This window comes from Durio zibethinus, chromosome 2, assembly GCF_047325235.1.
Source record: "Durio zibethinus cultivar Kanyao isolate XHJ-2024 chromosome 2, ASM4732523v1, whole genome shotgun sequence".
Taxonomy (NCBI): Eukaryota; Viridiplantae; Streptophyta; class Magnoliopsida; order Malvales; family Malvaceae; genus Durio; species Durio zibethinus.
The window spans coordinates 29264058-29281100 of NC_143163.1; the positions used below are offsets into that span (position 1 = coordinate 29264058).

The 17043-nt window shown below is 34.4% G+C and overlaps 1 protein-coding gene across 5 annotated transcripts; it reads left to right on the forward strand.

Moving 5' to 3' along the window:
- Window positions 1–568: 568 nt before the first annotated feature.
- Window positions 569–14026, forward strand: LOC111317799 (glutamine--tRNA ligase, cytoplasmic-like). 5 transcript variants are annotated; one of them, XM_022920233.2, is made up of 23 exons: window positions 569–815; window positions 912–962; window positions 1065–1136; window positions 1237–1336; window positions 1512–1607; window positions 1986–2047; window positions 2135–2242; window positions 2337–2426; window positions 3030–3182; window positions 3278–3333; window positions 3506–3596; window positions 3675–3761; window positions 3895–4092; window positions 4217–4315; window positions 7360–7491; window positions 7591–7727; window positions 7871–7970; window positions 8046–8141; window positions 12747–12847; window positions 12945–13050; window positions 13185–13274; window positions 13365–13494; window positions 13840–14026. In XM_022920233.2, the coding sequence occupies exons 1-23, from the start codon at window positions 684–686 to the stop codon at window positions 13932–13934; spliced, it is 2382 nt and encodes a 793-aa protein (XP_022775968.2). In that variant the 5' UTR covers window positions 569–683; the 3' UTR covers window positions 13935–14026. The 5 variants fall into 5 exon arrangements, with proteins under 5 accessions (XP_022775968.2, XP_022775969.2, XP_022775970.2 ...); XM_022920234.2 differs by lacking the exon at window positions 4217–4315; XM_022920235.2 differs by lacking the exon at window positions 3030–3182.
- The last annotated feature ends 3017 nt before the right edge of the window (window positions 14027–17043 follow it).

The window sequence follows — 17043 nt, forward strand, 5'->3', positions numbered from 1 at the left end:
TTTTTAGATTAATAGAAATAATAATTAAATAATGATACTATTTTAAAAATTTTATAATATTAGTATAAATAATTTTTAATAATGAATAGAATTTTTTTCAGTATTTAATATTAATATAATATTTTAATATTAAATATTATAATTAATAAATATTAAAATTAAAATATTAATAATTAAATAATGAATTATTTTAATATTTTATAATTATGGCAATATTACTATTTGAGAAAAACAATATTTATAAAAAAATTCAAATCACAAAAAATTTTTTTCTCATTCAGACAAAAAACTCTCTATTTGTAACAATATCAATATTTCAAAAAAATATTTTGGCCTTCGCGAAGCAGACCTCAAAGAAAATATCGCAGAATTTTTGTTTCCGGGTGCGACCTAAAATTGCCGACGGTTCACATAATCGCACCCTTTCCCTCGCGCCAAAAAAACGCAACCTGGATTCCATTTCCTGCTAACAATTTGTTGCCGACGGTTCACATAATCGCACCCTTTCCCTCGCGCCAAAAAAACGCAACCTGGATTCCATTTCCCTGCTAACAATTTGTTTCTAGTTAGGGTTTACATCAACTATTTACCCATTCCTTTTCTCACACAGCCAAGCCACCCCACCCTCTTTCAGTCCAACCATTCAAATCCTCAAAAAAGAAGAAAAAAAAAGTCGACAGAAAATGGCGGTCAAAGACGAAAACTCTGATCAAACCTTAGAACTTTTCTTGAAGATTGGTTTAGACGAACGAACTGCTCGCAACACTATCGCTAATAACAAGGTCACTGCTAATCTCACTGTCGTCATTCAGGAGGTATGCTTCTAGATTTTACTCTTTGTTTTTTTCACTATAATTTGGATTTTTTATAATTTATAATAATAATTCTTTCCATTTCAATTTTCCCTTTAGGCTGCTTTGAATAATGGATGTGACCGTATAATTGGAAATCTTTTATATACGGTAAGTTGATTCTATTTTTTTCTTGGTTAATTTCTCTGTATTTATTTATGATGTTCACAAAATTGAAAAATGGAGATGATTTCTACCATAAATGTTTCATAGGTTGCCACGAAGTACCCTGCGAATGCGCTTGTACATCGTCCAAATTTACTTGAATATGTTGTCTCTTCCAAGGTTTGGACTTAATTTAAGATAAGCTGTTTAAGGAGGAATTGTTAGGGGTGCTTTGGTTGTTTTATTATTACTATATTTTAAGGATGTTGAATTTTTGCAGGTTAAGACTCCAGGACAGTTAGAAGCTGCATTTACGTTTCTCTCCAATCTTGCATCGGAAAACTTTAAACGGAATGAATTTGAAGAAGCATGCGGTATTGGTATGTAATAAGATTGTTCATGCTTTCAATAAATAATAATGTTAGATGCACTAGCTTTGTTTTCTAAATTTATTGTTGGTGTTTCTCTCAACAGAGTTGTTTGTTTATTTTAGCTTGAGTTTATCTTAATGCTCCATATTATTGATATTGATTACTTCATTGTACTTGTGAACAGGAGTTGAAGTTTCTGTGGAGGAAATTACACAGACTGTAAATGAAATTTTTGAGGAGAATAAGGCTGTAATTTTGGAGCAACGTTATAGAACAAATGGTTTATTATCCCTCTCTCATTCCCTCTTTCTCTCTTGCTCTTATACTCATGCACAAAATGTAGAGTATCAAAATAGACTTGCTAACAGACACACCTAGAGAATCATGCAGGCACAAAATAGATCAAGCTTGAATGTGCATATTTAAGGATATGCAGACTTTACACATGCACTCTCACAGACAGCATGAACATAGGAGCTTTTAGCATAATCAGCCCATTATACGTCCCTTATTTATTTTTCGAAATCAGCTTTCTTATTTATTATAGTTCATCTATTGTGATATATGTTGTCCGAGGTTATTGCACCTTTTCTCTTGCGGATGTACATTTTAGTATATTTTTTTAATTTTTCTTTCCATGATTTACCATCATATATAGTTGGTGAGTTGTTGGGGAGCGTTAGGAAGAAGCATCCATGGGCTGATCCAAAGATTGCTAAGGTGATTTTCTATACTTTCTATACGGCCTGCATTCGGCTATTAATTAATATAAAAATTCTCAGATTTTGTTCTCTTCTTCTGTAACAGAAACTTGTAGATGCAAAAATGTATGAATTACTTGGTGAGAGGACAGCAGCAGATGATGAGAAGCCTTCAAAAAAGAAGGAAAAGAAAGAGAAACCTGCTAAAGTTGAGGTGAGCATCATCACTACATGTTTTTCATATTTTACATGTACGAGTTCTGTGATAATAATTTTCTCTGACATTTGTTCTTGTTGCACTTATATAGAATAAAGCTGTTGATGGTACTCATCTACAGCCATCTGAAGAAGAGCTTAATCCATTTTCAATATTTCCAGCCCCGGAAGACAACATAAAGGTATATAGATAAATTAGTCTTTTAGAGTTTCTCTTCTTCCCCTGCCTACTGTTCATCCAAGATTGAGGAAAACATCATTCAGTACTATTGTTGCTAGAATCTTTATTTATCGTCTGTAGTTCTGGTTGTATGTAATTGTGCTACTCGTGTTTTTTGGTCGGGTGATGATTAACAAAACTGGAAAATTACAAAAATTAAAGGGTTGAGAAGTTGGATACCAAGGAGGATTGCATTATGCAATTTTATGAAAATAGGGAAAACTGAATAGAGAAAAGATAGATATTCCTGATCTTGACACCTAGGGTTTCTAGGAATCACATTTAAAGTGGATTGGATTCTTCAAACCAAGGGTTCCTTAGGAAACACATCTAAGGTTGATTGCATCACTCAATCACAAGAGAACTAATGCTTAAATTTTCTGATAACTCTATTTCTTCCAATAGAAAGAGGACATTGATTTATATAGGCTCCTGCCATCCCTAATTCTAAGAAAAGTAGAACTAGTTAAGTGAAGAAAACAAGGGGAAAAGAAGATGAGACCTGAAGCAAGGGTTTACATGATCCAGAGCGTCCTCATTAGAAAATCATTCTTGTGGATATTAGGTGCACACAGAAGTTTTTTTCAGCAATGGCTTTGTGCTAAGATGTTGCAATACAAGGGAAATGCTTGACAAGCACTTGAAGATGACAGGGGGAAGAGTTTTTAGCCGCTTCCCTCCTGAACCAAATGGATATCTACACATTGGACATGCAAAAGTAAGTTTTATTGATAATTCGTTCAGAAAGGACAATGCACTGTATTGATATACTTTTTGTTTTACAATGTTTATTCCTAATGCTATTTTTCTCAGGCAATGTTTGTTGACTTTGGCCTTGCAAAAGAGAGGGGTGGATGCTGCTACCTGAGGTGAGGATTGCTTTCTTGTGGTATCATTGGAATTTTGCAATTTTTTTTTTTTATATATATCTCAATAGTTGATGGAACTCCTTTGTACTTTTTGAATGTGTTTTGTCAACTCAAATAGATTAGTGATGTTTCTAGCTGTATGCTTTTCTAATCTTATCTTTGGGTGTTTTAGATATGATGATACGAACCCAGAAGCTGAAAAGAAAGAATATATTCATCACATCGAAGAAATTGTCCAGTGGATGGGCTGGAAACCATTCAAGGTATAACATTTCTAAACATTATAATGTAATATTAAATATTTCTTGGTTGACATCTGTTATGTGTTGGACTTTTTGCAGATAACTTACACCAGTGATTATTTCCAAGATTTATATGAGTTAGCAGTAGAGCTGATACGAAGGGGTCATGCATACGTTGATCACCAGGTTCTAATGCATGATAATATCCATAACGTGGAGCAACAAATGCCCACACCTCTTTTTTGTTTTAGTATGTCAATATATGCTTTCATGGAAATGCTCTATTTGACCTAACCAGCACTGCTTCTCTTGGTGTTAGACCCCTGAAGAGATAAAGGAGTACAGGGAAAAGAAGATGAACAGCCCTTGGAGAGATAGACCAATTGCAGAGTCATTAAAACTCTTTGATGACATGAAGAGAGGTTTAATTGAAGAGGGCAAAGCAACACTTAGGATGAAGCAAGATATGCGGAGTGATAATTTTAATATGTATGACCTCATTGCGTATCGTATCAAGGCAAGTGTGTATCCTTTATATGTTCCTTTATATGTTTGATTACTTAATTTGTCCGTTTCCTTGTGCCATGATTGGTAACATGCTCTCTCTCTCTCTCTCTCTCTCTCTCTCTCTCTCTCTCCAGTTTACTCCTCATCCTCATGCAGGGGATAAGTGGTGCATTTATCCAAGCTATGATTATTCTCACTGCATCGTGGACTCTCTTGAAAATATCACCCATTCTGTATGATATCTTCTTTAACTATACTATTTATTTTTTTGCAACTTTCAAAGACAATTTTGGGTAATTTTCCTTTTAGTTTTAACCAATCTATCTTCTAAAGGCATGTAAATGGTAAATGTGTCTGATATAGGATTCTTTTGCGTAATTCTGCCTATTTGGGGTTTGTGCTGGGTTGGGGTAGAAAATAGAGATTTTAGTGTTTATGCCTAATTAGGGTTAAGGTGTGGATATTAATCAGAGTTCGACTCAATTGACATTTTATCTCAAGTTTTAACTAAGGGGATAGAATGGTAGAATTAGGTTAAAAGTACCTGTTACATCCTTGTCCTATTTTAATTCCTCTACCCAATTTTGGAGTAATTTAATAATCTCTTAACTTTTAAAATTGAAAACAGTAAAGCAAAATTGATAACACTGTCAAAGAAGACTGTTAACTATGCTGATGTGACAATGACAAGGCACTTAATCAAATTTAAAGGTTACAATGCCATACTCCGAGCTTGATCAAAACCCATTAATTAATACCAGTAGGATGGTGTATGGAAAAAATGTCTTTTTGTTTTGCTTTGATATTTTTTGGTAGGGTTTGAGGAGGCATTAGATGGAACTTATGGGTTGATGTTATTCTAATGTAGACAATTTTGTGATTCCTTTCCTAAAAACACTTGAAGAAAATGAGAAAAAAAAGCTTTTCAACTGTAAATTTTAGTTACTGAATGTACCTTAACTTCAGGTGCTTTCTTAAATATGGTTGTGAAGGGTTCTGGGATTTTTATAATCAAAATAACTTGCTATTACTTGTTTCTGAAGCTCCACCATCTTCTTTTGCTGCATTCTTCCTGTAGGAAGATTAAGTAGCTTTTACAGTATGACTTTTTAGTGAACTAGAAGCAGAGTTATTACAAGCTTGCTCATTAGTCTCTCAGGCTTCGTACTAAATAATTGTGAAAACTATTTCTCTTGTCGCCTCTGACTATTGGCAGTTTCATGCAATAAGAAAATTTCCTGGTATATGGCCTTCCTCATACTTGGATGTTGGGAAGTTATGCTACCCTGTCTTCCCAAATTTCTGGAACTTGTTCCTTTTAGTTAACTGTCCATAATCATGAGAAATCTAAGCATGTTGGTCTTCCCCATAGTTAAGTATCTCTGTGCTTATCATTTATTTCAACAAATAAAAAGAAGTAATATGAATCAACATCATTAATTTGTTATGAAAGATTACATGTCAGCATCTTCTTGTTGAGACTTCGGCATGGTTAATGGCTTCTTTGATGGTGTTATCAGTTGTGCTTAATTGTTAACAAATCTAAAGGCATCAGGATTAAATTACTCAAAATTAGGCTAGAGGGACTAAAATACAGTTTCTGCTATGGTTCAGGGACCTACCAGGTACTTTTACCTTAGAAATAATGAGCAAGTGCTGAATTTCAATATATCACTTTATTGGCCTTTTTTTGGTTCATGAATGGTAACCAAAGTAGCAATAGAGAAAGGAAAGAAGAAAGGAAAAACCCTCCAATCAGAAATTCTCCAAGAACTCTCAAATTCTCATTTCCCTAGTGAAATCAAATCTGCCAAGAACTCTCAATTTACAAAGAGGTATATGTTGGCACATACTAAATTGTCCAACTAGGACTAGGATTCTTAGATTCATCTGGCTTAGAAATAAGTTTCAACTTATGCAAAGCAAAAAGCATGTAAAGCCTAAATAACTTAAGCAAAATTAGCCTCCAGGGACCAGTAGTAGGGCCCATTCCTGCAGAACAAACCAAAATACATGTGAAACTGAAACTTAGTTAAATTAGTAGATTACTTTTATATAAATAATGATCTAACTACCAAGAGCACTTTCCTTTGAGACAAAAGAACCTTTTGTTGATGATTAACTCCTGATCTTAGCCTTTGGCTTCCAAGAGAATAAAATGCGTCAAACCAAGCTATTGATGCACCGTCAGTTTCCCTGTGGATGTTAGGTCTGAAGGAATAGAATGTTTATGTACTGAAAATTTATTACCTGTTACTGGTCTAATGATCATTAGTATATTTAAAATTTAAATGGTGTTTATTCCAAGGTTAAGATGCCATACTCTGAGCTTGACCAAACCTATTAATTAAATACCTATAGGATGGTGTATGGAAAAAATGGCTTTTCATTTTGTTTTGTTTTTTTGGTAGGGTTGGAGGAGGCATCAGAGGGAAGTTTATGGTTTATGTTATTCTAACTTAGGCCCTTTGTTATTGATTTCCTAAAAGCACTTGAAGAGGAAAATGAAAAGAAAAAAAGGCTCTTCAACTGTAAATTTAACTTACTGACAAATACCTGAACTTCAGGGTGCTTTCTTAAATATAGTTGTGAAGGGTTCTGGGGTTTTCATAATCAAAATAAGTTGCATATTACTTCTTGTTTGTGAAGCTCTTCCATCTTTTTGCTGTATTCTTCCTGTAGGATGATTAAGTTGCATTTTACAGTACTGCTTTTTAGTGAACTAGAAGTAGCGCTGTTAAACGCTTAGTACTCATTAGTCTCTTAGGCTTTGTACTAAATAATTGTGTAAACTATTTATATTGCCTGACTTTTGACATTTTCATGCAATGAGAAATTTTCCTAGCCTATGGCCATCCTCATGCTTGGATGTTGGGGATGTATACTACCCTGTCTTCCCTAAATTTCTGGAACTTTTTCCTTTCAGTTAACTGTTCAGCAGTTCATCAATACTCATGAGAAATCTAAGCATGTTAGTCCTCCCATAACTAATCTGTTTCTGTTTATTATTTCTTTCAACTAATAAGATAGTTTCCTTTTTTCATGGACCTAATGTTGCTCATCTAAGATCGTCAGGTTTTTCTTTTGTTCCATAAACTGAATAACTTAAAATTTCAGAAGTACGCAGTCTTCTAGGGCATGCAAGATCTATGTTTTCTCACAGCCTTTCCTGGCAAATAGTGTCTTTAAGTTCTTTGTACTTTTTGTTCAGTTAATTATTTAAAGTGCTGATTCATTGTTAAACATATTTATTTTTTTGGGGTTTTATTTTGTGTAGCTATGTACTCTTGAATTTGAGACAAGGCGTGCTTCATACTACTGGCTGTTACATGTATTGGACCTTTACCAGCCATATGTGTGGGAATACTCACGTCTGAATGTTACAAACACTGTGATGTCTAAACGGAAGGTGAAACAAAATAAGATTGTTTTGAATGGAAATTGTCGGTGTGTTTTATTGAGTTGATTGAGTTTTATATCTAATATTATCTACTGTGATGTGATTTAGTTAAATTACCTTGTAACGAATAAATATGTTGATGGTTGGGATGATCCTCGTCTCATGACATTAGCTGGTTTACGGCGTCGGGGTGTGACTTCAACTGCGATAAATGCTTTTGTTCGAGGAATTGGAATCACTAGAAGGTTGAAAATGCACATTCTCATCTCATGCACTTGTTATATATGTAGTTAGTTATGGGCTAGTACACTATATGTGCATGGAAGACAAACCTGGCTTTTCGTATTTGCTGAGCCTTTCATTAATGTTTTAACATCTTGTGCCACAGTGATTGTAGTATGATTCGTTTGGATCGCCTTGAGTATCACGTAAGAGAAGAATTAAACAAGACGGCACCTCGTGTGTTGGTTGTGCTGCATCCTCTTAAGGTCATTATTTAGTATGAATTCTTCCTTTACAAACCATCTTTTCCACTGTCCGCTTCACCATCTTTTTGTTCTCAGGTAGTCATAACCAACCTTGAATCCAGCTCTGTTATGGAACTTGATGCAAAGAAATGGCCTGATGCTCAGGCAGATGACACATCTGCCTTTTACAAGGTGAGGAAAATAAGGTTGACATGTTCCTAGGTTCTTTTAAATTTGAATAATCTGCATGTTTTATTTTAATTAGAATTATGTTGGACTGGTATTGAGCATTGTCTGCTCTTGAATCTTTTACTTCACTTAACAAAGAGCTGATATTAACTTTTGTAGAAATCTGATTCTCTTACATTAGTGCAGATTTGATTCTCCTACATTAGTGTAGCTTGATTTCTTAATTTATTTTGGGAATATTTCTCGTCTACTCTTTTGATTTAGTCAACTATTTTGATTGTCAAGTTTTTAGGGATTTGTTTCTATTTTATAACAGAATAATTCTCCTTTTATTTTTATGTTTTTGTTTTTTTTTTCATGTAAGTTGTTTCCTAGCAAGAAATTTCACTGTTCTTATTTATTTAGATATATTCCTTCATTGTAGATAGAATAAGAAGAAATGAGGATAATTGTTCTTTAAGTTTTCTGCATGATATCAGAGCAAGTCTGCCTGAACCATTAAACTATAGCCACACGAGTTTCCATCATGGCTAGCAAGAGTGAGAACTCTTTTACTGCAGAGGTATGACATAAGGAAAGTCACAAAAAGGTTATGTTCCAACAAACTCTTCAAAACATGCAAACTTTGGAACTAGTTTACTAGCATAAAAAGGAAATTTCCTAAACGCCTTAAGTGTTCAACGGGGAAATACACAATCTTGGATTGTTGATTCAAGAGCATTAGATCACATGACCGGAAATGCATCTTTATTCAATACATATAGACCTTGTTATGATGGTTCTGCTGTAAAAATTGCTGGTGACTCTTTCTCAAAGGTGGTAAGAACAGGTTCTATTGTAGTTTTGAAAGACGTAACACTCGACTCTGTCCTCCATGTCCGTAATTTAAGCTATAACCTACTTTCTATTAGTAAGCTTACGAAGGATAGATGTTGAGTTACTAATTTTTTTTTCAACTTGTGTGAATTTCAAGAATTGGGCTCGACAAGGATTATTGGTAGTGCTAAGATGTGTGTAAGGCTCTATTTTCAAGATGATGCACTTGAGAGACCACAAAACTCTTGTATAGCCTTAGCCTTTAGTACTAGTAAGGATGACCTTATTATGTTATGGCATTATAGATTAGGACATTCAAATATTTCATACCTAAAAGGGCTATTTCCCTCATTATTCAATAACATCTCATTCATATTTTTTAGTGATGTGGGATTTTTTACTCACATGTGAACCTTATCCCAACAATCTCTCTGGTTCACTTGCGAGTTCTAATAAAATCCCACCTCAGCTCCCCTGTGCGAGCAAGTCTGATCAATAGCTCTTTTTGGGCTAGGCAACCTCATGTCTTGGATGGTGCATTCAACCTTGCCTCTTTATGGGTCTAGGTTGTCTCAATGCCCCTCAAGGTTGTTTCTAAAGATTTTCAATATGAAATTTGTCAAACTTTACAAGCACACTCTAGGCTTTCCTATAAATCATCTCAGTTTTTCTCAATAATTCACAGTGACATTTTGGGATTGTTAAGAGTTAAATATATCACGGGTTCTAGGTGGTTTGTTACATTCATTGATGATCATACTCGACTCACTTGGGTATTCTTTATGAAAGAAAAATCCAAGGTTAGCTAGATCTTTCAAAACTTAAATAGCATGGTACAAACCTAATTCTTAGCCAAAATCCAAGTCCTTAACACTGACAATGGAAGGGAATACTTCAACTCTATTCTCGGCTTTTACCTCACCAATCATGGCATTATCCATCAAAGCTCTTGCGTTGACACTCCACGGCAAAATGGGGTTGCCAAATGCAAAAACATACTTTTGATAGAAGTGACCAGAACCCTCTTGTTGACTTCCAATGTGCCTAAATATTTTTGAGGAGAAACTATTCTCACGGCAACTTATTTGGTTAATTGGATGCCTTCTTGAGTTCTTGGCTTTAAAACACCTCGTCAAAGTCTCCTTGTTCCATTCCCATCAAACTCTTTGGTTGCATCGCCTTTGTTCATATTAGCCAACAAAACCGCAACAAGCTTGATCCCAAAGCCTTAAAATGCATCTTCCTTGGTTATTCCCCAAACCAAAAAGGCTATAGGTGTTATTGACCCATCACAAAAAAATTTTATAGCTCTATGAATGTCACATTCTTTAAGAATCTTTCATACTACAGCAAAAATGATATTCAGGGGGAGAATACTAGCTAGGAATATCAATTCTTAGAGGTTGATTTGCCAATTTGCCAACCAGCCCTTTTAAAAGCACGATTCCCAACCAATCCCTTCAAAACTATAATCTCAATTAGCTCCTTCAAAATCAGATTCTCAACCTACCCAACCTATCAGAGATGTAGATTCCCCAACTTGTTCAGACAACTCTTGATTCTTCAAACCCTAAGGTTATACTAGAAAAACAAAAGAACTGATAGTCTACTCAAGGAAGCAAAAATCACAGGAAAAAGTGGACAACTATGCACAGCCCAACACCAAAAATAACCTGATCTGAGTCTCCAAGAACCTGAAACTAACATAGGTAATGTTCTTATTGAATTTGAAACTAAAACTTGTGAGCCAGCTGGTGACCTTGATATTCCTATTGCATTAAGAAAAGGTGTGAGATCATGCACCCAGTACACTATCTACAAGTACATCTTATGTGACAAGTTAAATCCAAACTTTTGAGCTTTTATTACTAATATTGACAATGTGTGAAAGCCCTCAATGAACCAGATTGGAAGGCAACAGTTCTTGAAGAAATCAAGGTACCGGAGAAAAATGGGACATGGGAAATTTCAGATTTGCCCAAAGAGAAAAACCTGGTTAGATATAAGTGGATCTTCACAATAAAGCACAATGTAGGTGGAAACATAAACAGGTTCAAAGATAAACTTGTTGTAAAGGGGTTCACTTAATCCTATGGGATCGACTATAAGGAGACATTTGCTCCAGTAGCCAAACTCAATTCAATTAGAGTTTTATTGTCACTAGCTGCCAACTTGGATTGGCTTCTCCACCAACTTGATATCAAGAATGCATTCTTAAAAGGTGACTCGGAAGAGGATGTCTACATGAAAATTCCCTCTGGTTTCGAAAGGCAAGACAACATGGGCAAAGTGTGCAAACTCCGAAAATCTTTGTATTGACTTAAACAGTCTCCTTAGGCTTGGTTTGAGCGGTTGACCAAGGCAATAAAGAGGTATAGATTCCATTGGTGTCAATCTGACCATACTATGCTACGTTCACTAATGAAGGAAAAATAGTTATTCTTATTGTTTATGTGGATGATATGATAATCACCGGAGACCTCAAGGAAATAATAGATGATTTGATGAAACTTCTTGCAAAGGAGTTTGAAATAAATGACTTGGGGTTCTTTAAATATTTCCTTGGGATGGAAGTGGCTTGGTCTAAGAATGGAATATCAGTGTCTTAACGTAAGTATGTACTTGATCTACTTGAAGAAACCGGCATGATTGGATGCAAACCTGTCGATACACGCATGGACTCTAACTAATAAAATTGGAAGTGAAAATGGAAGCTCTCTCACTGACAAAAGGTGATACCAAAGACTAGTTAGGAAGCTTATTTACCTCTCTTGCACATGACCTGATATCGGGTTTACAGCAGGGATGGTGAGTAGATACATGAATAATCCAAGGAGCATTTCAAAGCTGTTCATCGCATCCTACAATACTTGAAGAAAAGTCCTAGTGAAGGTCTATATTTTAAGAAGTCAATGGACAGGGCAGTCGCGGTGTACAAAGATGCTGACTGGGATGGATCAATAACAGATAGAAGGTCCACTTCTGGATATTGCACCTATGTTTGGGGCAATTTGGTCACTTGAAAAAGTAAAAAGCAAGCTGTTGTAGCTAGGAGTAGTGCTGAGATTAGAGCAATGTCCCATGGTATTTGTGAAGGGTTGATTAGGTTACTTGGAGAATTAAAAGTTCAGACTGAGACACCTATGACACTGTTTTGTGACAATAAGGCTACTATAAGTATTGCTAAAAATCCTGTTTATCATGATAAGACCAAGCGCATAGAGCTAGACCGACATTTCATAAAGGAAAAGATAGAAAATGGGTTGGTCAAACAGGCCTATATTCTTACAAGTTCACAAATTGTTAATATTCTAACTAAAGCTCTTCCTAGAAGCATTATTGATGGATTGAAATCTAGGTTGAGTATGATTAACATTCATAACCCAAGTTGCAAGGAGTGTGGAAATCTGATTCTCCTACAGTAGTGTAGATCTGATTTTCCTACATTAGTGCAGCATGATTTCCTAATTTATTTTGGGAATATTTCTCATTTACTCTTTTGATTTAGTCAATTTTTTTGATTGTCAAGTTTTTAGGGATTTGTTTCTATTTTAGAATAGAATAATTCTCATTCATTTTATTATTTTTTGTTTTGTGTTTCATGTAAGTTGTTTCCTTATAGGGAACTTCACTGTTCTTATTTATTTAGATATGCTCTTTCATTGTAGATAGAATAAAAAGAAATCAGGACAATTGTTCTTTAAGTTTTCTACAACTTCAAATTGTAATTTGTTCCAAATTTTTTGTTATTCTTGTCAGTGACCTTAACAATTTGTTCTGTACTAACTTTAGGTACCCTTTTCTAATGTTGTATACATTGAGTGCTCAGATTTCCGGATAAAAGATTCTAAAGATTACTATGGTTTGGCTCCTGGCAAGTCAGTCCTGCTAAGGTATGCATATGCACACACACACACACATGGGGATATATGTTGTCAATTTCGTTTAGTAGATTTTAGTTTAATAGGTTGGATGTTTCCATTTGGGCAGATATGCTTTCCCCATAAAATGCACAGATGTAATATTGGGCGATGATAATGAGACCGTGATCGAGATTCGAGCTGAATATGATCCTTCTAAGAAAAGCAAGCCAAAGGTTTTTATGAAGTCATACTGGAATTTTCTGATTAATTTTATTTGTTTGAATCATATATTCTGTAAGGGTTGTACAATTTAAATTTTGTTCCAGTCAGTATTTATTACTTAACCCTTTTGAAAATTTTTGTCCAGGGGGTTCTCCACTGGGTTGCGGAACCTTACCCAGGGGCTGATCCATTGAAGGTTGAAGTCCGATTGTTTGAGAAACTCTTTAATTCCGAGGTTGGCAGTTACTTATTTAGAATTTGATTCTTTTCTTGCTTTCTGCCACAATGTATTTTGAATTCTTATGGACTCCAATTATTTCTTCAGAATCCCACCGAACTTGATAATTGGTTTGTTGATCTGAATCTGGATTCCAAATTGGTGATACCTGCTGCATATGCTGTACCGGCACTTCGGAATGCTGCTGTAGGGGATACATTTCAGTTTGAAAGGCTAGGTAGGTTTTGTAAGCCTTGTGTGGTTATGGCTTTCTGAATTCTTGGATGACTAAAACCATAACATCCCTATAATATTGGCGACGCACGGCAGTCCAATGGGCTTCTCTTTCTTAGCTTTAGCATCGTGACAAATTCTAATAATTTTCTCTTGGGAATTAGCTTTATAGCGAATATGGTATAAGTGGCAATTCCTATTTTATATCAAGTAATAAATATATTATGGAGTAAGAGTAATAAATCTTCTGCATTTTACTAGAGGTTAAAAGCTGGCTATTTTTTTCCCTAGTTTATGGTCTGATTGTAGTTTGTTAATTCGTGATACTTGTTTTGTTTTGCAATTTCAGGCTATTTTACTGCTGACAAGGACTCGACTGCGGAAAAACTTGTGTTTAACCGTACAGTTACGCTTAAGGATACTTATTGTAAGGGTGGGAAATAGGTTGTCACCCTCCCATGAACCACACATCAAGAATGTAGTTATGAACGCCTTAATCTTTGTACAAAAGATACGTAGTTGGTTTTTGACATAAAGATATACTGGCCAATCCATGAGTATGCCATGAAATTACAAAGGTTGTACCTGTAAACCAACGCCCTAAAGCAAAATATGCACAAGGAAAGAGCAATAGGCCGGACTAACTTATAAAAACGAAACGGTACCTGCATAATCAGTCATTCACAATATTAAACACATAATTTTTATCTTTGGTAAATTTATCAAGGGTTATAGTCGTAGCAAACTTCCTGTTTAACTACTTCAACCATCTTTGTGCATCTTATGTTATGGGGCATTAGGGGATTTGATTTTTAATATATGATTTTTTTTTTCGTGCACTGCCTCTTATAATGAATTGGTTTTGAATATAAAGAGATGTTTTTGTATTGGTCTATAACCTGATTTAGGTAAATTCATGAACTCAATTCGTTTATTCTTTCTTATTTTGATTAGTCGTGTGAACTTGAATCATAAATTTTCTTGTGATTCATCAATCAAATAGATGAATTTTTGGAAAGAACTATTCAATTCAAGGAAGAAGCGATCCCTTCTCTCACTATTGGTTGATTCTCAGATCTACTCCTTTCCCTTCATCAACTAATCTTATTCTTAGATCTTGTTAGTGAGATTGATAAAAATATTGATTTTTCTTTTTCAGTAGTAGAGTGAAAATTGAGAAGGCATGGCTCTCTAGCCTGGCTTAAGGGAGTTCAGCCGAATCAATCTCTTATCTATCAAAGGTAGGTAGAATGAAGTCATTTAGAAGGCTTGGAAGGCCAACAGTACTTCCTAACCAATCTAGTCTGAGTAGATAGGTTGTCTCCGGTTCGGTAACGTGCCCAATAAGATGAAGCGTAGTGAGAGTTACGTACTTACCTTTACTAAGTATTCATTATGTGATTCAGCCTTTGTCGCTTGGATTATCTTGATTGAAGTTGAAGCATATTTCTAGGTTCTTTCATTTCACTCCAATACTAGTAGCTTTTCCGTCAACAAGAACTTATTAAAAGGATCCACTCAATATTCTCCCTTGATGAGTAATCTTATCTTTCGACCTCTCCCCCTTGTTCTTCCCTTGAAGAGCATCCTCGGTCACTAAACTGGATCAAATAAGCTCTTTACTTTCCTGAAGCTAGCAAACCTTCCTAGAGTTTACAGGTGTTAACGAATTCAACACAGTTGTATTTGAATTAAAGTTTTCTATCGAAAGTTTGGTGATTGTTAAGGTTTAGATTCTTGAGGTTTAGATTCTTGACTTGCAGTAAATTAAAGTTCCGTTGATATAAGTAATTTTGCTCTGTTTTGTAGGCTCTACATTTAGTTGGTGGTTGTATTCAATTTATTTTCGATTTGTCTATTAGTCTGATTTAATCGGGATTTAAAATTAATTCAGTTGGATATAGGTTTAGGTTGTTAGCTGGGTTTGCGTCTTTTGGATGTAAACCCAAACCAATAATCATTCTTGTTTATTATTTTATTTTTGGTTAGTTTTTATTAAAAAAAATCGAAATTGCAAAAGTAGAGAGTTAGAGTTGGGAAAAGGAGCTAAAAATTTTGTGATCTAAATTACTCTTTTGGTTGGGGATTAAAACACTAATCAAATGAAAAATGCACTCGGCCTGATTTTCTAAAGGATCCGATATTGAAGTTTGGGTTGGATTCTTATATCAAATCCTAGTGAAAATAACTCAGTCAAGTTCTTGAGTTTCACTTGACTTGGGACGAATTCCCTCTTTAAGCATCTGCAATCAAGTTATGAAAGATAGTTGGCAGCATGCAAAAATGTGGAATATGAAGGTGATCACCTTGAAAATTTTTAGGTAAAAGTTTTCCCAATGATAGGATTAAGAGAGGAATACGAACGTGATCACCTTATAAATTTCTAGGTAAGGAGTTTTTCAAATTAATTTTACCAAGTTTGAGAATTTTTCAATAAAAGTAATTTTCATTTACATAAAATAAACTCAAATTAATCAATGATAAAATAGTAAAGATAAACAAATAAGACTATTTAATTAAAACCAATGTTGGGATAATATATAAGTAATTGGTACTATCTTTAGGATAGGCGTAGTGAGATGCTAAAGCTTTTTTTACATGCAACCGAACTCTTAAATTTATTTTTGATAAGTAGACTAGAATTTATTCTTTTAGGTTAGTCAAATTTAGGACTTTTTAAAAAGATGCATTCATTAGATACCTAATCATAACTAGATAAAAAATATTAGTAGCGACTTTTAATTTTGTGTCAAATGATCAAGGTCTCAGACTTGCACGTTATGATAATGAGGACCACTAAAGAGAGTCATGCCATTTATTAATCATATGTTATCTTAAGTTTTAGTTTAATGATTTTAATTTATTTACTTCTAGATTATATTATTTTGGTTACTAATGTATTTGCTGTTTTAACCTTTTCACTTAATTTGAAGGTATTAAAATTAGGAATCACAATGGTTATTATGTTCTTTTGCAGACATTATCACATGCAAGTGCATAACATGAGCTCTATAGCTTGGCTCCATTCTTTTTAGGAAGGGGTAAAGTATCTATGCTCTATGAAGTGTTAACCTCTGCAATGACTAGCAAAATATTCTCACTTAAATTGAATCTTTTTCACTTGTAGCCTATTATGAGTAAGGATTGGGATGACTTATTAGCCCTGCGTGGATGATAATGAAGAACAATTTGATAATATTTTAGCTTGAAAAGTCCTATATAGCATATCGAAAAACTTAAGGATCCAGCCTTAAAATAAAGTCATGCCTACCCATTATTTAGAATATTAACCAAGTTAGGCCACATGAAAAAATGTTCTATCTATTAGAATTCATGTTTTCTTAGTAGATTTAATGTTTATTTATCTCATACACCATTAAATTGTTATGTGGCAAACATTAATGTTTACAATGCATTCATTTGTCCTTGCATCATTAAATTATTTTGTGGCAAACATTAATGCATGTGTTCATTTTTTATTCATGCATCATCAAATTGTTATGTATCTAACACTTAATGCATGCATTCATTCATTTATGCGTATTTCTCCAAC